Consider the following 21557-nt stretch of genomic DNA (forward strand, 5'->3'; position numbering starts at 1 on the left):
AAATAAGAAGTTTTAATTGATCTCATTTTGATTAATTTATAAACTGTTATAACAAAGGGGATAATCTTTATTTTTCTATTTTTTTTTTTTTTGTATTTTTACTTAAAATTCATTTTTAATCATTTTTAAATTGAAATATACGAAAATTATCAGATTTTCCTGTCATTAATTAATATATCATAAAAATTCGAAATATTTCAACTGTAACATTATTAAACTTTTGTGCTCGTTTAATATTTGTAAATATCATTTTATTAATATTTTAAATAATTTAATAAATGTGTTTATTATACTTGACCGCAAAAAGAGGATATTGAAGGGTACGATACTCCTGGATATTAATTAGATGGACTTAAAAGTAAAATAGATGAACCTGATTATTAATGCACGATGATAGTAATGCATCTTAACGCATATTTTGATGGGTAAATATAGTAACTGTAGTATTCATAATTTTAACCAGAAATTTTATTATAAACGAATACTTATGATGTTTTCTATTTCTTTGAAAATGTCTAAATATGCCCCTGGACTATCGTAAAATATTTGTATTCAATGATGAAAACTATAGTTGACAAAATACAGCCGATTAACCATACTGCTATAACAGCTCTTAACTGATAATATGTGAGGGATGATGGACCATTGTTTTGATCACTCTGAGGCTTTTGTTCGTAGACACGATCAAATGTAGTTAAGGGAAGTTTTTTTTCTATAATACGATGGAACCAATACTCTATAATACCACTTTCAACTAGATGTCTTATGACAAGATTAGCTGATTTTAAATACGGTGAATGTTTGCTAAATCCTATTCCATGGTAGAAATTGTTTAAGCACGTTCTCTTTGTTCGTAGATCACTTAACAGCGATGGAGGTACGTTTTGCAATTCCATGAAATATTTTTCGTTGATGCATTCTGTTAATAATGCATACTTACCATGCTTCAAACGGTTAATACGATCAGCTGTACTTTTTTCTAAGATGAAACTTTTATTAAACTTGTTGTGCCATGGATTCTAAAAGAGATAAATAATAATATCTAATAATTTTTAAATAAAATATGAATCTTTTAAAATTTGTTGTTCTTTATAGTTCTCATAGAAAAAAGTTAAAAATTATTCTCATTTGTATACCTCCATTTCTTCTTGATCAGAAAATGGTAGATAAGGTAATCCCCAAGTATATCCATTGTTTATCATATCTTTAATACTTGAAACTAAACTAGTGTATTCTGGAGACGTTATGTGTGAATAAAGAACGCTGGAAAACGCTGTCGCTATGATAAACATAAAAAGACACCACCAATTTATTAAATGTCGTATGGGACCAAGGTGATGCAATTGTTTTGGGTAACTAGTCATAAGCATTGAACCCAAAATCCAAAAACTTGAAGATGATAATGTAGTAAACTCTGAAACGTCATAAGTACGGTAACAATATTTTATTATATTATATACTATTTTTACTCGGCAGTGATACACGCTGAATTTTTCAATGAGGTAGCTAATACATAAAAAAAAAAAAAAATTGGTGATCATTTTTTCAAGTAATTTATTACTTAAAATGTTGGTTTTTCACTGCCAACATCAGTATCTAGCATAAATAACGACTAACATTATCCAAGGGCATAGCTGAGACCCACCCCAATACGCTACTGTTTCCGGTACCTGATTATATTACATTTAAATTAACAATGAAATTGAAAATATGAGTATTTAATAATAGGTATGTTTTTAGTCAGGCTGTCTACATTTTTTGTGGGAGGTTTGGGGTGTTAAATTTTTCTAATTAATTAAAAATAACATTTGATTTAATCGATTGTTTGATTAATTCGACGACAAATCAATAATATGAATCGCGACATGCAAAAAAACCTAAGTAAACATTTTGGAATAATTTGAAACTATTTTAGATTATCCATTAATCAATGGTCCTCTTAAATTTACATCTCCTCTTATGCAACCAGAGAAATACAAAATTGATATAAAACTTCCATATACTCGTTTTTACGAAAATGATAAAATTCCTATTAAAATATCAAAGATGAATGTTATTAAAAAAACATATCCTTAAATTGGCCATCTGTACAAAGACATTTATGATGACATTTTCATATAGCCTATTGATATGGAAACATAGAAGCAAGTTTAGTATTAAAAATTTACAACTTGAAATATTTTATTGTTATATTTTTTTTTATTGATCTGTTTTGATGTTTTTAAGGGTAATGGCATTTTTTTGATGATGATATTTTGGTATTTTTATTTTAATGTCATAAATACAAAGTTTGAAACAAATAAAATACATGAAATTAGTAATTTTTATAAAAAGGGTTTAAGACTTAAATGCTATTAATCTAGACTAAATTTATTATAATGATAATATTGATTATAGAATATAATTGCTGTTTAATATCTATTATTTTTTATCAAATCCTTATGTTTTTACGTATTTTGAAACATATCAAAAGTTTTTTTATATTTTTTCAAAAGTTTAAAGTAAGAATTAAGGCCCTATTTGCATGAAGCGATTCGTATTAAATAATCGATTATATCGATTAATTTAATTCTATTGGCTATGATAAATTTTACTTGTTTAAAAGAAACAAAAAAGTAAAGTCTTGAGTTTTATTTATCAAATAAGTTATATAATAATATAATAGCTATACAGGGTGATTTTTTTATCATACCCACTCAATTACTTACAGAATAATAATAAATTAAATATTTCACAGTCACGGATTGTTTATTATCAATTATGACTATCAATAGATATACTTTTTGTATTGTCAGTTAGTGTATTTATAAACTCACAACAATGTACCTTACTATCATTGATAATAACAATGCTGTTTACCTGCTAATATCGATGTCATAAAAAATCAATTAGCTACCTGTATTTGTAATCCCTTGTGTATTATACCTATATATTAACTCAAAAATTTGAAACTTTAAATGTTTAAATCTAATAAATGAATAAAGTTATATTAAAAATTCAAATGCCATTTACTATTAAATTAAAAACTCAAACATTTTATTAAATTCAAAATATGTGTTCCCATTTTAAAAAACAAAGTTAACACCCTTACCAGGCATAAGGGATGAACTTAAAAAGTATTACATAGTTAATAATTCAAGAATGATGTGTAACTAAAGATAATCGAAAAAAAATATTTAATTTATTATTATTCTGTAAGTAATTGAGTGGGTTATGATAAAAAAATCACTCTGTATAATATCACAATATGAATACAATCAAATAATCAACAATTCTCAGAAAAAAATAATCGATTTTTTTTTTGTCAAATCGATAATTGAACCAAATAATAATAAATGCACAGGCTTAGTTCTGATACTATATCTAAAAATGTGTCACAATATAGTACATTTATTGACTACATTTTCTAATGTATTCATTAACAAACACAAATTTTAAGAAACTACCTTGAGGAACCTTTTTATTATGACAATCTTAATCAATACAATTAAATATAATTCATAAATGTATATATATAAATATGAAAAATAAACATCCAAAATATACTAAATAATAATAAAAAAAGTAGATTGAAATTCCATTAAAAGACATCATAGGGGAGTAAGGGTTTAGCCCAAGACAAAAAATTAATCTCTTCAAAAATTAAGAACATTATACATATTATTATATAAAAAAATTTAGGGTGGGAAAAAATTAATTTAGAACTCCCAAAATTTTTATTCTAATTGTGCTTATATAGGAATTCAAAGTCTTAAATAAAATTTTATTTTTTAAACCTCGCAAAATTGTTGTTTATTAAATGTTTCATATGTAAATTGTACTAAACTATTCAATACATGTATTGAAAACGAATCATCATCATTTATTTACCTAAAAATTGATCTCAAACACTACTTACTATCGATATATTTGTATCCAATTTTTTTTTGAACGATACCAGCCATCCATAACGTCAATGTATTAATTAAAGTTGCTGCTAATAACATTAACCATAAACTGAAAGGGAATGGCTTTAACAAAAAGTCCCATTTATTTCTCAAAGGTATTGGTTTGGGTACTAGGAACTTAAGACACATAAAACCCCAGTAATCAGACATTTCGATGAATCCAATTTTACTATATTGAATCCATAGCGCACCAAATGCGACATCAACTTCCCTATCATACAGCATTTGAATCGTTCCTGGTGCCCACGTTCTATTCGGCCACATCTTATTCCAATGATCTTCACTATTTGACGAAATCAACTTCACTTTAACGTTCAGCCTATTGGCTATTTCTTTAAAAATACGTGTTTCTACGCCATCACCTAATTCTAAATAAGCAACAAAAATTAACTTCATAATTTAACTACAAATAATAATAAATATAAAATGAATAGAACTTTTTAAATTTTTATAACCGTGAGACTAAAATAAAAAATGTAAGTACCACTTTCTCCTGTTATTTTGTTTTTTTTAACTGTATTGAAAAGAGAATTATTAAATGCATAAAGTTTTATTTGTGCATCGTGAAAGTTTTTAACTTTTCCTTCTCCTTGAATGTTCTATTTAAAAAAAATAAGAACACTTACAAGACAAATAAACTATCGTGTACTTAATTATCTTACATGTAAAAACCATTTATTCTGATTTTTAGAAATTTTAATAAATTTTTTGTGATAAAGATCCATTCGAAAAACACTCTCTTTCTCTTTATCGATTGTTATCAATATAACGTCAGTATAGTTGAAATATTTTGGTGTATACTGAAACAAGTTAAGTTAGTTTTTTTAAATAATTAACTCCTTAGTGAATAAGTATGCATTATAATAATAATATTTTGAATATAAAAGTATAATTTACTTTAGGATCAAATTTGTATTTCCAAGTTTGCATGTTTACGATCAATAACATCCTTTCCGCAAAATTATGTTGAACTTCTTCCATAGCCCATTCAACTCCTATTTGACTTCCAACAATGGCAACAATTGCTGCACATGGATTATTCCCTTTAGTGTAGTTCACCATAGAGTAATTATAACTTATGATCAATTCGATATTTCTAGGTGTTGACATATTGGATGAAACACGATATAAAGTAGACAATATGTCAATATTGTCAATTGCCGATTTTTGAGTGCCTTCTACTAATATACGTAAACAATGCTGTTCGGAGCCAAACGTTTTGTTTAAATAAGTAGATAACATTTCAGTAGTTATTAATTTATAGGAATTTGGCGGTATTATTAAACTGTTATTAATGTGCAATATTATGGATGTCAAAAAAATAGTTTTCAATCCAAATGGATCTTTCAAATATGCCACAGAAAGCATTATGACGTGAACCATCAGTTTTTTTAATTACAGTAGACTAACAAATTTTTGACTAGAAGTATTCCTACTTCAATTAAATCATAAAAAATGTTAATATGTAAACTCAAAACTACAATGTTGCAATGATTATTGTTGTCTCAATGTCACTAGTGTTTACTCTTGTTAATATAACTTCCACTTTAAACTGTCTTCGATATTTTTAAACCCGGGCCTGATAATTTGCAACACTTTTATTTAAGAAATAATTTATTTACAATACGTTTTCATTATAAGAATAGTTATTTATGAGCGATACCTAGTTTATTCTTTTTATTTCAAATAAAATACTAGTACTTATAGTACAATTGAAAATTTCAATATATATTAGTTTTTTATAATCAATACAAAATACACGTCTCAAAATTAATAATTTATCGTAATAGTAAGAAATAATCATTTGTACATAGTTATAATTATAATACCTACGCTTATGGATCTACTATTTAAAATTAAAAACACATTTTTAATATATTTCTAATAATATTAGGCACAAGTAATAAATTCTTATTATATTATTATGATCTACTAGAACATAATTCCATTTATGTCTAAATCTTAATTAGATCTAGATAAACAAATGTCGGTAGATAAATAATCAAAATAATTTATTTAGCATATTTACAAGAAAAAGAAAAAATATAATTAACAAAATACAATCTATTAGAGTTGCTAAATACACGTTAAAAAAAAACTTATTAAACCATAAGTAGACAGTTTAAAGTGTTTAAAATGTCCCATAAAAACAATATAAGTTTTGAAAATGTTGGTATTTAAAACACCGCATGTTTAAAACGTAACAACTATTAACTATATACCTACACAGCTCTAAATTGATCAGAATTAAGTGGAAACTGACCATATTTTCAACAGTTAAAGACTTTTGTTTATGTACACGCGCAAATTTAACCGATGGAAGTTTTATATAAAAACTATGATTAAACCAATAATATAAAATACTACTTTCCACTAGACACCATATTGTCAATAGAGATTCTTACTAGATCCGAGTCAATAATAATCATTTTTTTAAACATTTTTTAGCTGTCCACAATTTAAAAAAGGAGGAAAGTTTTGTGCTTCCACAAAATTTTCGTTGTAAATAAATTTAATTAAAATAGCGTATTTACATAGAGTAACACGGTGAATACGGTCGGTTAGGTTATATTCTGATGTAAATCTTTTAGCAAATAATATATGATATGTATTAAAGAAACTATTTTAATACAAGAAGTTAATTTTGCAACTTTAAACTTAAAAGGAAACCGTTCATTAGTAGGTATGGTAAAAAATAGATGGATTGGTGGTGGCTAACGAGGAGCCACACTTGAGTCTACTACTTTTAATCTAGACCATGCTGGCGGGTCTAAATACTACCTCTTTAGTGATTCACTAATTAGATGAATTGGGGCTGACCAGTGTAACCAACGAGAGGACTCGAGAAGTGCCAAAACGACGAACTTGATACTTAAAGTACTAATTAATTTGTGTACATTTTTTGTGTCTACGTCGCGGTACTACCAACGTACGACAGTGCAAATAGCCATCGAAGTTGAACAAATTTATTAAATGTTTATTTATATATTACACTTATATATCATAAATCTTGTAATCAGGATATAAATAAGGAAATAGGAGTTCATTTTGGTTTTGGAATAATCGACCAATTTCTTAAAATTAAACACTATCTACAGATTTGCATCAAAGCGGTTCTTATGATAGTGATTTTATTCACTGTCAGATATCATCTTTACTTGTTCCAATTAGCCACGTCCATACTGTGCTGCGACCCCACTATACTACCGTTTTATATTTACATTCATTAAAATTATTTTATTATAAATTATTGATCATTTTGATTAATTTATAAACTGTTATAACAAAGTGATAATCATTATTAGCTTCGATGCGAAGCTGAGAAGGTATTGGTTTTACTATGATGTGTTTTTTTTTTTTTTTTTTGTGTCTGTTACCACTTTTTCTCAGCTCTCACCGAACGGATTTCTTTCAACGATACGTCAAAAGATCACAAATTGTATCTAGTCGAAGACATTACCCTTCAAAATTGAAAAAATTTCCCTCGTTCCCCGTAAATGGGGGAAACCTCCAAAAAAATTACAAATTTAAAAATCGCTAATTTTCGAAATTTTTTCAATTTTTTTTACTAAAAACTGCCGTAACTTTTTCAAAAATGAACATATCAATATAATTTTTTTTTATATAGATGCTTGATGTCTTTACCTATCATTTGGTATATTTTTTTTGTAAATCTGACACTTAACCTGCCCACAGGGGGGGATTTAAAATGACAACTTTTTCACAAAAAATTAACTTTTTCAACTTAACTTTTGAAAATGTTCCGGAAGGTCTGACACTTTTATATATATCTTAAATTAAAGCTAATGTAATGTACTTTAATTTGAAAAAAAAAAATTTGACCTCTGGACTTGTCTTCATGGTGAAAACGGCTACCGAATGCTATTTTTGTGTGAAAATTTTCGATTTTATAATTTACATTTTTTACTTTAAAGTGCTATAACTTTTTAAAAAATGTATGGATCAATACAATTTTTTCATGAGAAGTAGTATTTATATACATCTTTCATTGGATATACTTTTTTTTTAAATCAGACTATTTCCCTATATATGGGGGGGCTTCAAATATAAAAAATGCATATAGAAAGTAGAACTTTTTCAACTTAACTTTTGAAAGTGTTCCGGAAGGTCTGACACTTTTATATATATCTTAAATTAAAGCTAATGTAATGTACTTTAATTTGAAAAAAAGAAATTTGACCTCTGGACTTTTCTTCACGGCGAAAATGGGTAATCAATATAATTTTTTTTTTTGTAGATGCATGATGTCTTTACCTATCATTTGGTATATATTTTTTTATATCTGACCCTTTAACTGCCCACAGGGGGGGATTTAAAATGACAACTTTTTCACAAAAAATTTACTTTTTCAACATAACTTTTGAAAATGTTCCGGAAGGTCTGACACTTTTATATATATCTTAAATTAAAGCTAATGTAATATACTTTATTATGGTAAAAAAAAATTTCGGACTTTATTTTATCTTCACGCTGAAAATGGCTACCGAATGCTATTTTTGTGTGAAAATTTTCGATTTTATTTTTTACATTTTTAACTATATAATGCTATGACATATTGAAAAGTGTATGGATCTTGTAGCTTGTATAAAGCATTATGCTTAAAGCAACCATTGCTACACATTTTATAGTTGTTCATGTGTCGGACACAGCATGGTTTCGTAGAGCAGAATAGATTGTATAACGGTGGACAATCCAAGTCTTCCATATCGATTACATTCTGGTTAGGTAAATACTTTTCCAAAACACTTTTTTTGATAGCACTCTTTACGTAAATAGTATCGCAGCGTAACAGTTGCATTATTCTCGGTAATTCATCGTATTCAACGTCCCCAAAAGTGGTATCCAAACCATGATGATGCTTTTTGAGCCAGTTTGTAGTTTTCTTATCGTCCTTGACAGCGTTTGGATGTTTGAACACCCAGTGAGAGAGACATGTAGAGTCCAGGGCAATGACGGACAATTCTTTAACCAAAAATGAATGATCCGTAGACATTAGACCCTGTATATTAACAATCACCCCGATGAGAAACTTGCTTTCAGTATCCATAACATGTAGGTGTATGTGCTACAGTAACACTTATACGTATAGGTTATAGGTTAAAAATTATTACTTTTAAAATATTAAAAATCAATAATAATTTGAAAACAATTAATTATAAAAATTATATAATATATAAGTAAAAGAATTACTAATCTGGATATAATTAAGGAAATAGAAGTTGATGTTGCTTTTGTAATTATCCACCAATTTCTCAGAATTAAACACTATCTACAGATTTGCATCAAAGCGTTACTTATGATAGTGATTGTAATCACTGTCAGATTAAATCTATACTGGACCCAACTATGCCACGTCCCCACTGAACCGCGACACCACTGTGCTGGGTTTTTATTTATCGATAATTTAATCATTGTAATGTTATGAGATAATGTATTAAATAAATTGAAGCTTCGAAAAATGTTTTAACACTTTTATGACGACAGTTTTCTCATATCCTGGATTTCATTATAAATCACGGAACTAATAAAATAGTAGAGATGTAAATAAGATAACATAATCGATAAAAATAAATAAATAATTTACTTCTTTAATTTTAGTTAATTATTTATAGTTGAATATATGAGCAAAAAACATGTGGTTTCATAAAATAATAACAACAATAAATAATGTTTTTCATATTTTTAATTATTAAATTCTAACTGTCAAATCTTGCATTTTTATTAACACCTAACAATAAATGTAACAATATATTTAACCGCGTTCAGTAACTGAATTCTATCATTTACTTTTATTACAATAACTATCATGTTTTTATGGATTAATTATTTTTAATTAAAATTAATTTTAAGCATTTAAATTATGCACTTAAATAATATACAACGAATTCAAAATTTCACACAATTTATTTTAGCGGAAACTATAATTTCATAAAGTTATTTTTTTTTTAATTTATTAAATCTGTATTTATTTAAATATTTGTAAAGTAGAAATAATTTTAAAATTATTTTTGAAGGATTTTTCTTTAAAGTATATTCTAAAAGTTTCACAAAAATCTACAATTTTATAATTTAAGTATTTATTGAATTAATTTTTATATCGTAAGTAAGTTCAAGTTTCAAAAAAATCAATTTTAAGGGTTCTATTTCGAAAATATTTGAAATGTGTGCTATTCATTCCACATATTAAATTAGATATATTTTTGCCATCATATCTTATTTGAATTGAATAAAATAATTTTGTCCATTTAATAGTTACATATAATACATATTACTAAAACACGAATAATATTTAAGATGTTACATGAAATATCAGCTCCAGTTGCATTGGCATTATAATTTAAATCTTTTATAACGTGTATTTTTAATTGTGAAATTAATATTATTAATTTAAAGTTGTAAGATACCAATAAATTTTCAAAAGTTGTACAAGGTTAGAACTATACTAATGTTAACTGATGAAATAAACAAAAATATTAAATTATTAAAATATTTAATTAAAACTTTGTTTATGATATTATTGTGCTAATACTCTGTTCAGCCAGGATATGACCCAATAAGAATAATTCTTACACAATAAGATGTGTAAGAATTATTGTAAGTCCCAGCATCTGATGATGGAATTTTCAAAAACGTAAGTATGATATAGAATTGAAACCAAGAGCGAATTCGTGTTTTTTGGAAAAATTACCTTTTATAGTCCATAAAAGTAGTTTAGAATTATTAATTATTTTTTAAGAATCGTGGTAGGATTCTTAAACTATGTTTTGTTGGATTTGATTAATCAATGTGATAGAATATTTTTCGTGGGGGTTTATGGAATGCGTAAGAGGGTAGTTTTAAAGGAAGAATTTTATGCAAAAGTGTATTATTATTATTTCTTTATCTTAAACATGGGGGAATACTGTTTTGATGACATATTTTTATTAAGTATATGTATTAGTAATTACATGTATTAAAATATGTTACTAAACTAGTTTTAAAAGTACGATTCATGAAAATATTGATACTTTTTTCTAAAATCTCTTAAAAATTTTAATACAATTTCAATGTATAAATCTAAAAAAATATTATAGATCTAAAATTTGTTTTATTTTATATGAAAATTCTACGTGATTAGTTAAAAAAAAAAAAAATACCGGAATTAATCAAATAAATATAATTAACTATATCTATATTAACTATAATACCTAGTAAATATGTACTTTTTTTAGTAAGTCTGGTAAACTGTCAAATCCAAGTTTTTCATAATCGTTTATTTGAACTTCATCACAAAAAGAATATAGAAAATCACACATATATCCATATCTGTTATCAAGTGAATTATTAATTTCAATTTGATGTTGAAATGTTACCTTAAACCAATTTTCTTCTATAATTTTTAATGGCATTTTGAAATACCTCATATAATAATTTTTGGCTGCGTATAATTTATTATCTAAATTTTCTTTGCGTTCTTGTATGATATCATTGAAGAACAATATTATTGCAATAACACCTTGACTAGAAAAAAACATACCTGGATAATATTTACTTCTTAATTTGCAAATTAACTCTATAAAAGATTCTATAAGTGTTTCAACTGGAGTATTTTTTGATCGTCTTGCTGTATGTTGAAATGTTTGTCTTAATGTAACCAAAGCAAAAAGCATATTTTTTAACATAATGTTGATTTTTTCTAAAAATTTAAATAGTATAGTTGCACACCGGTTTTCGTGTTCTTTTTCACAAACACTTATTGAAGCACCCAACATAGAATTAAAAGTTTGTGCTATTTCAAAATACCTACATCTTAATGTTTGTATTATACATATTTGTACATGATTATAATTCGATCTATGTATTGAACCTATAAAATTTTTAATGTTAACATAATTTCCATTGGTTTTTGTAGTTATATTTTGATATGATTGCCAACCAGGATAAGAAAGAAGATTATTGAAAAGAATAATGCCATCTTCTTTATAATATATTTGAAGCTTACGATGTTCATATCTATAAAGACCAATTAATAAAAATATTTAGAATACGTATAACTTGGACAGGAAAAAATTATGTTTTTTTATATAAGAAAAAAATATTATAGGTTTTGATTTTAATCGCCTTAATATTTTTCATAATTTATATGTTTAAAACATTAATTTTTAGATTGTCAGTTTAGTACGACTCTGAGTGAATCAGCTGATTTACTAAATATACTTTAGAGTATATTTTTAATTGTGTATTTGCGAGCAAATAATTTAAAAAAAGTTTTAATCTGACTGATAATTTTTATTTAAGTGTTTTTTAATGGTGATGTAAAAGATATTTTAAATCAACGAAATTTAGATAATAAATTAATGTCTTACCTGAAATAATTAGTTCCTACTAGCTCTCCAAAGCCAAGGTCCCTGTAATAATTGTCAGCTATTTGACTATAAAATGTATTAAGATCATTACAAATTAAATTTACGAAATCGTCTGGGTCATTTTTTTGTTCATCAATATTATTTACGTCATACTTTGTCATCAAAACATTTGAAATTTCATTTCTATTTTCAAAACCACAGACCATGTTTAATTCGTAGAGTTTTTGTATTGTTGGCTCGGCTATACTTTTATGAAATATTTTTATATCTTCAAAAATATCAACAATTCTATTTTTATAATCAAATACTAGTCGATTCATTTTAGCATCTGTATAAATGTAAAATAATTCGATTTCATTGTCGATTACTCTTGGCGTTATTAAAAATGTATCAATAATTCGCAAATCTAATTGATTTAGAAATGTAGTAGCACCCAAAAGTTTCATAAACATGGTTGTAGAATTTTTTATAACATCAACTAACTGCTCTGTGCAGTATTGAAATTGGATTTGGTGGTTTATATCTTTTTCTGATTGGCACTTATTTATAATTAAATTTATCATGTCAACAAATGTTTCTAATACATTAAAATGATGACAGTTTAAAAAATGTATTATATAATTAAGTTTAACAATATAGTTACTCTCATGTGTACTTCGAATACTTGCCAAATGGCCAAACCATTAATAAGGAGTATTACATCGGTGTTATGAAGCGTTTGAGGGATGCAGTGCGTCGTAAACGGCCGGATTTGTGGGCGGCCAAAAATTGGATTTTACACCACGACAACGCGCCAGTTCACAAAGCCAAACTAGTGCAAGACTATTTAATGAAACACGACGTTGTACAACTTCAACAAGCACCGTATTCACCCGACTTAGCACCGTGTGACCTTTTTTTGTTCTCCCGACTTAAATTGCCGCTTCGTGGGCGTCATTTTGAGTCGCTGGATACCATTAAAGAGAATGCGACGAAGGAACTTAAGGCTATTTCGGCTCAGGCCTTCCAGCGCTGTATGGATGACTGGGTTAAGCGCTGGCATCTTTGTATCGCTTCAAATGGAAGCTATTTTGAAGGAGATAAAATAAATTTGGAAGAAAATTAACTTAATTTTGTTTTATTGACTCATTCCCGGTACTTATTGATCATAGTGTATGTTACAAACAGTTGTAAACACGTTCAGACGGGGTTCAAACAGACATGAACAGGGATTTGAACGCGTTCAGTCAGGTTTAAACATGTTCAGACTTCTTGAATCGAGATCATACGATTCCAAGAAAACATGGTACGCTGTTCGGTAAACCGACACAGTGTCATCACTGTAATATTGTCTAACATCTAAATAATCATATATTATATTATAATTTATGAATTAAGATATAATACTACTTTTTTACCCTAATAGATATATAGTAATCAGTGTAGTATTAGTACTACTATTTCTTAGAAATGGTGGCTATACATTTGATGTTAATTATACACAGACGGCGTCGCAAATATTCTAATAAAATACAAATGCTTATGAGTGTTATAGTATAGTAATACCTTTGATAATGGAAATATGATCACCTATAATAATATAATATATATATATATTACGAATGTGAACTGGACTGAATACAAGCGCCGTCATTATACAATTAATTCTATAATTATAATTAAATCATAATAAAATTTAAAATAAAAAAATATATTAAACACAAACCTTATCATGAATTCGAGTTTGATTTTGTCCTGCGTCAAGTATGAGATTATTATAATTTTATTTTCATAAACAACATTTTTACAAATGACACAGCATCCCCATTTTTTCAATTTGTTCAAATGAATGCATTACACCGTTGTTAGTATACTCTTCATCATTGTCGTTATCTCATTGATACTTTGATCGATTTAAATTGGTATTATTTCTAAAATAACATACATAGTTTAACGCTTAATAATTTTAAAATAGGAATAAATATTTACCCGTTCACTGCACAATTATTCATTGTGTTTAAAATATTCTGATTTGTTTGATTATTAAAATCCAATACAAATTTCTCCCATATACGCTTCACTATGCATTTGTAATCGAATGTGATTATTTCATTATACAATACCATAGACGTCTTTGATAATAACGACGTATTAATGGTTTTTACAATTGAATAGACTAAATTTTCAGGTAACAAATAAAACTTATTTATCACCATATTCTTTGCTTTTTTATTGATTTCTTTACTCTGCATTGATAGCAAGTTACAAGTTTCGTATTTTTCTTTTATCACTTCTAGAAGACATAGTTTCATTTCGTTACTTTCAAAATAGGTTTTCGTTAGTTAATGATACACGATCCATTTTCTGTTCTTCGACACCTTTATTCGATATGGATAAATAACTTTTCGAGAAACATTTTGATTTGACAATATTAAACATCGTACTCAGATATATTTTTGATTTACTAGAATCGTCCATAAACGAAATAAGTTCACTAATGATGTTTATAAAGTTTATAAATTTATCATCCGATATCCAAAAGTACATACTTGGTGTTATGATTATTATAATTGGAACGTATCGATCAATTACCCATGTGCAACCGATATGCAAAAATTTTTGTTCTATGAAACTGAAATTGAAGACCGATGTAGCCAGTACAGCAGACTCAGGTTGAGATTGATTCCGAATAGTCAAAGTAGGGTAAAATAGAGAGTTCTGGTCCCCCCCCGCTTCACCCACCCACCTCACCACCGTGGAAATGGGAAGAGGGGTGGAGGGGGAGTAAAATCCAACGTAAACTATCATAATGCAACGGGAGGGGGAACGACGAAACCCAACCTAAACTAACCTAAGAAGAACCTCCTCCACCAAGTCTTACTCACTTTAAAGTGAGTTCAAGGTTGTACTCACCAGTATCCATGTAAACCAGGCTAATTGCGTCGCCATAATGAGGTTTTAATACGTCGTAGAAGTACTTGTACATTAGCGACTTGCTAATGTCAAGCACTGCTAAACCGACGTATATTGGTTTGAGAAACTTGACAATCTTTGTGTCCATTATGACGGCGCACAACCTTTCGCCGTATTTAATACAGTCGTTGAAGGTTGGTTGGTTTACGAGCTTGCTTAGACGTTCGGGACTGGAGATTAGTTCAATGCGGATGCGTTTCCGCATGTTCTCCATGGTTTTCCCTATAAAATATAAATATTTATCAAATAACTCACAACTACTTTACCATTGAGCGTGCACTTACCAAAGACGGCATTATTCATTAATTTGAAAAACGATATTTCAAAAGCATTTGCCGCCTGTTTCCGCATTTCAGTGTTCAACTCAATGTACGGTTTCAACCAAGCACTTTGTTGAAACTCTAAAACGCGGTGCACCTGTGTGACAAACATATTAATATCATAGCTAATAGCTCTAGGTACGATGTATATACTTTATCGACTTGCAGTCCGTGTGCGATCGCCTGTTTCAAGTTGACATAGTGTACGACGTACCGTTGTTTGGGTTTCAAAGTGGCCATGAGTTTGGTCTCTTTGGAACCCGGTGGTACATCGTTGCCAGGCAAGAACGGCAAGTCGTTGTGCTCGTCATGCAGCCCTTCTGGATACGATACATCTACTTCATATATACGCCCCGTATTACCAGTGTCCGAAAGCAATTGGAGGTCGGCCAGAGGATCTGATCCTTCATACCACCGGAAGCCACCGTACGGCATGGGCTGACTCATAGCCCACCCGTAAAGGTTATTGCCTATATACATTAAACGTTTTTAATTCACAGCTCAATTATTGTACTTTTATATATAATACTTACAATCTTGATACACGATCCATGAGTTTGGTTTTGTCGGATCGTAGCCAGGTGTCTTTGGATTGTTGGCCTTGGCATAGTGCTTGACGGCCTGCACCAGCCCACCACGAATGCCCTGCTCCACCATCAGTAGCATGTCGTAGTCGTTCAAGAGCTCCAGCTTCACCCTGGTGTACTTCAACATACAATCGAAGCTAAAACCCGGTGCGGTATAATAGTGCGCCGGGTCCAAATTGTATGTTGTAGTACAGATGTCGCGAAAGTTCTCAAACACGTCGGCCAACAACAGCACGTCAATCTTTAGGTATAGGTCACTGTACTCACCGAGGGTTGAGCAACCGAAACGATTCCACACCTCTGTGGCGTGTCTATAGTCGTCGTCATCGATATTCGACTCATTCAACTGACTATAGAAAGCGTCGCGGGGTGGTAGTACCGTTTCGTCCAATTTAGCCCAACTATCAGTGTACTCGTAAGGGTATACGCCCTTACGCGTTACCAACGGCATGTCTTCCGGACGGAACACCTTGGCCGTCTCTCGGAATTTAACGAAATCGGGTGTCATTAGGTTACCGGCCAAGGTGGACAGGGAGGAGGCCATGAACCGGAAGGTGTCGACAAACCGTATGGAGAAGTTATTGGTCACGTGTTTCGTGACCGAAATATACTTCTCCTCGGAATTCGGTATAACCGAAATCCTTTGGTCGTCGTACCTCAATTCAGTGACGATGAAATGCGCGTCGTAACCCAAAAGATTGTGCAAGAAGCACGGCACAAAATTGACCGTCTTTACTTTCAGGTTACATGCATTGCACAACGTCTGTCTGAATCGGCCCGATAGATGGCAGTGGTCTGCGACTTTGGGGTTGGAATCCTTGAATGCCATGCGGCACAAGTCGCATACCACTTTCTCCCCGTGCCTGCGCACATCATCGATAGACATTCGGATGGGAACGTTGGTTTTGCGCAACAATTTAGAAATGTTGCGCGTCACTTCAGTTACAGCCATCACAAATGCCTTGGCGACCTCTTCGCGATCCTCGGACCCACGGTATATCACCGGTGATTGCGGTATACCGTAGCGTTCGAGGAGCTCGGAGGGCACATCGTCCGATGTTTTCACCATGAACCCATAGCTCATGGGATGGTGGGTGTGCACAGTCCTGGTGTATGCACCCATACGATCGTCTGTTTGCTCCAGCAAGGCCTCAAAATCGGCGTAGATGACAAACGGTAACCGTTGAGTCTTTACCCACGCGTCAAATTCGACCTTACTGCCCTCCGCCGGCATAACGGGTAAAATAAGCTTGTTCTTGCCGCATATCAACTTGTGTTGCTCCAACGCTTGATGACCCCGAAGAATATGCTTTTTAGACTGATCATCAAAGCTAGTGAAGCAACGTCTGCAAGTGTATATGCGACATTTGTGTTTAGTTTTTTGACTGCGCACAAGCCTCGAAAAATTTGAAATGTACGCGTAATGATACTTGTCAGAGTCACCGATGTACAACAGGTCAAAATGATTTTGTTGTTCTTGGTCGGCGACTCTTAGAGGATACACCGACCACTTCATCTTAACGTCGTCTCGTTCCAAGCCGTACACGTTGACAGACACGTTAGGGTTTCGTCGCTCAAATATTTTAATTTGGGACACAGGTGTGGGGAACGTCAACCCCGTGAAATCATACCTGTGTTCCTCGTTAAAATATTTTTGATTAACACGCGTATTATTATTAACCCCAACGTGTCGGGCCAAAATGGCCCACTTGAAACAGGACTGATCGATGTTTTGCGGATTGATGATTGCCTTTCTATGTAAAATTTCAGGTGGGATCGGAATATATGATGAGCCGGTGAGGGGCGTATACTTGTACACACTGAGCATGAGACCGTCGATATGCGCTAGCGTGAATCCGCTACCCCTACCCGAGTACACATCTTCCTCAGCGAGCATAATCTCGAAATCGTCATTGACCGCACCTACAATATCCGTGTCGGACAACAACGCCCTAGCCCGTGTCTTGAAGGCACGGTCCTCGGGCGGTGCTTCTGATCGCGGTATATGGTAAGAGGCCTCCAATTTGAGATTATATTTAATAGGCTGAACAGCTGTGATTTCACCGAGTTTGGCAACCAGCTCGGGTTTAACGGCGCGCAGAAAATCTCGATAGCTCGCGAAATTTTCCACGTTTTTCCGATAAAACCAAACGGCTCCTCGCTTCAATGCGGAATCAATCTCGATGAAATTTTTCGCGTCCGGCAATTGTATACGCAACCTTTTGGATTTTACCCTACTGTTGTTAGCCCTACGTTTAACCGAATGGTGGTTTGGAACAGTCGTGGAAGAGGTGGCTGTGAAAAAATGTGTAAAAACAATTTGTACGTCGAAAATATCGAAATATACAAACAAAAAAACTTACCTTGTGCAGCAACAGTAAAATGTACATCAGCCATTGTTATTCAATTTTAAATTAAAAAAAAAATAAATAAATAAATACTAGTACTTGTATACGTTTAACTGAATATTTTTAAGCAATATGTTAACGAGCCGTTAATAACGCTTAGTCAAAGAGTGAATATAATCATTATTGATGTCTTTATAAATACGGAATGTTACTGTATTATCCGCTGCATCAGTGGTGGTGGTGCGCGGTCATTAATCGCACAAGTACATCGTATATCGCGAGCATAATGACCATAGTATTTCAAGTGGTCTGAGAAAAAATATTCAGGTTTCTACATGTTATACAGCAATTGTTACATTTTTATAAACGTCACCCAAGACAATTAATTGATAAATTTGTAAATTTGTCATTTGTAATGGCGCGAAAACATTCAGTCTTAAAGTGAAATGTTTACACATATATGTCATTAGGATTTAAAACAGATGCCTTTGTAAAAATTATGACCGTCTGCCGTCTCTAATGCGTTGACGGATGAAGAATGCAATCCTTCCAGTCGAAGCTATTATTTTATTAAAAATAATTTATTACAGTTGTTAAATACGGTAATAATTTATAACAATGGGAGGGATACCAGTAATAATTCAGACAAAATATATATGTACGACATTAATCGATAAGTATAATAGAGATTATAATAATATTATAAACATTATAATATATATGTTCCAGTGATTACGTCGTCGTCGTCGGCGGCGGTAGTGTTTATTTAAGAATGTGTTTTGCTATAAGAAAACTTGAAAAGTCGTCATTAGTATATATTGTCTACAAAAAAAATATTGATTTATTATTCACTATACGAATAACGGTCAAGCTTATTAACTCGTATAATAACAATTAATCTAATTGACGGCGACATCGCCGACGCCGTCGCCGCCGCGTTGGGCCATCTGGTGTATTAATCTCAAGTGCTATAGTGTAATCATCAATACAGCCATCTGGCACACAATGTTTCGAACTAATTTATTTTTTCACAAATTAGGTAAAATTAACATTTAACGTATGGACTTTATCTAAATGTGTGCATGTGGCATATCAAAATAGCGGATTCGACGTTTAAAATTCGTACTTTTCACCGTAACCGTATAGCTTACCTGGAAAATGCATTTTTTTTTTTTCGTCAAAAAACCGATATTATGTATATATGGGCGAGCATAATTTAGGCGCGTGACAAGTTGTGTTAGTTTACGTCGTGTTTCATTCCCCCCTCCCATCTATAGGTTTGTTTACCTTAAGTTTCATTACCCCTCTCTCATAAGACTTGGTGGAGGAGGTTCTTCTTAGGTTAGTTTACGTTGGGTTTCGTCGTTCCCCCTCCCGTTGCATTATGATAGTTTACGTTGGATTTTACTCCCCCTCCACCCCTCTTCCCATTTCCACGGAGGTGAGGTGGGTGGGTGAAGCGGGGGGGACCAGAACTCTCTATTTTACCCTACTAGTCAATCTTATATGNGGTTGAGATTGATTCCGAATAGTCAATCTTATATCTTTTCCTCACGTAGTCATTTTCATCATGTTCATCTTGAATAGCATACTGTTATACTTCACTGATTACGCACAAATAAGAAAACAGTTATAATATGATTGATTTTTCACAAACGAATGTGTTATAAACCAACTTTGAATAACAGGAGAGGGGGGAATACACACATCTATGAAGTGAGAGATGCTGATTTCAAGGTAAATTATCATAAGTGAAATATCAAAGGAATTATGGTTTTTACACTAGAATGAAAATGTATACATAACAACTATTGATGGAGAGAGAAAATAATATTTCAGAGTACACATAAATAAATTGATTAGGGTGATATCAAGTGAAATACTGATTGATACGCTAATTTAAATGTTGATGGAGGTGCTATATTAAATTAATTGTTATCAAATTGATTCACTGATAACCAACACACACCTTTCGATTTCTTATTTTGATAAGAACGGGAGGCTTATAATGAAATTAGTGAGACGCTTTTTAAGTGGTAAGGGCGGCGCAAAATGAGTCGCATATGAGCATTATAATATCTTTGATGATGGAAATATGATTACCTAAGCGTCTGGTAGTCGATGATAGAATTCTTAGAAATTATAGCTGTACATTTGATGGTATAGTAAAGAATAAAATGCGTAGGTGTGAAACACCACCAGTGGTGACATATTTTCTCATAAAATACATACGATAATCATTGTTACTGAACGGTGGTACCTTTGATGTTGGAACTATGCTTACCTAAGCGTCTGGTAACCGATTATAGCAATGTTCTTATAAAAATATTTATCATAATTTCTATTTAACGTCTAATTTTAGAAGCATATTTAGCTACACCTATTGTCTACCAGTCCGGTCGGATGGTGGGCGGGGTGAGGCGGCGGCGTTCGTTTAACAATATATGTGATATAGCAATGTTTTATGGATCAGTAGAGTAATGTTTAAAATATTGTATAAAATACATACGACAATCATTGTTACTGTACGGTGGTACCTTTGATGTTGGAAATATGCTTACCTAAGCGTCTGGTAGTCGGAGATAAAATTCTTAGAAAACGTTGGGTTTCATCCTCTCCCTACCCCTCCATTAAGTTAGTTTACGTTGGGTTTCCTCGTTCCCCCACCATTGCATTAGGTTAATTTACGTAGGATTTAATCCCTCCCGTACACTTCCTCCACCTCCACTGATAGGAGGGTGAGTGGGTGAGGCGGGGGGCAGCTCTCTCCATTTTACCCTACTGACATACTATATATCATAGCTAAAATAATATAATACTAATGCTTAAAAATGTCATTTAATATTGTATGTTTTATATTTACTAAAAACTTGTCAACTCAGTTGACTGCTAAAGAATAAAAAATAAGTAATGTAAAGCAGATCGATTTTTATGAACGAGTTTTAGATTATAAGTGATTTACATTATTTTGATGTTATATTTGTTATTAAACAGCGATTACCTATTTTTTTCAGAATATTGAATTACTCTTTTACAT

The 21557-nt window shown here is 30.9% G+C and overlaps 3 protein-coding genes across 3 annotated transcripts; all 3 read right to left on the minus strand.

Moving 5' to 3' along the window:
* Positions 1 to 446: 446 nt before the first annotated feature.
* On the minus strand, positions 447 to 5334 carry LOC126899017 (uncharacterized). Its single transcript, XM_050673494.1, has 6 exons — positions 4845 to 5334; positions 4610 to 4747; positions 4432 to 4546; positions 3899 to 4315; positions 1137 to 1414; positions 447 to 1019 (listed from the first exon to the last, which is right to left on the minus strand). The coding sequence occupies exons 1-6, from the start codon at positions 5328 to 5330 to the stop codon at positions 516 to 518; spliced, it is 1938 nt and encodes a 645-aa protein (XP_050529451.1). The 5' UTR covers positions 5331 to 5334; the 3' UTR covers positions 447 to 515.
* A 5764-nt stretch (positions 5335 to 11098) lies between these two features.
* On the minus strand, positions 11099 to 13237 carry LOC126899018 (uncharacterized). The gene is made up of 2 exons (XM_050673495.1): positions 12314 to 13237; positions 11099 to 11960 (listed from the first exon to the last, which is right to left on the minus strand). The coding sequence occupies exons 1-2, from the start codon at positions 12874 to 12876 to the stop codon at positions 11156 to 11158; spliced, it is 1368 nt and encodes a 455-aa protein (XP_050529452.1). The 5' UTR covers positions 12877 to 13237; the 3' UTR covers positions 11099 to 11155.
* Positions 13238 to 15173: 1936 nt separating this feature from the next.
* LOC126897989 (uncharacterized) lies at positions 15174 to 19902 on the minus strand. The gene is made up of 4 exons (XM_050671939.1): positions 16119 to 19902; positions 15739 to 16055; positions 15550 to 15682; positions 15174 to 15487 (listed from the first exon to the last, which is right to left on the minus strand). Exons 1-4 carry the CDS (start codon positions 18067 to 18069, stop codon positions 15174 to 15176), a joined length of 2715 nt encoding a protein of 904 aa, XP_050527896.1. The 5' UTR covers positions 18070 to 19902.
* Between the last annotated feature and the right edge of the window lie 1655 nt (positions 19903 to 21557).

Source organism: Daktulosphaira vitifoliae, unplaced genomic scaffold (genome assembly GCF_025091365.1).
Source record: "Daktulosphaira vitifoliae isolate Bord-2020 unplaced genomic scaffold, ASM2509136v1 Scaffold_2, whole genome shotgun sequence".
Classification (NCBI taxonomy): Eukaryota; Metazoa; Arthropoda; class Insecta; order Hemiptera; family Phylloxeridae; genus Daktulosphaira; species Daktulosphaira vitifoliae.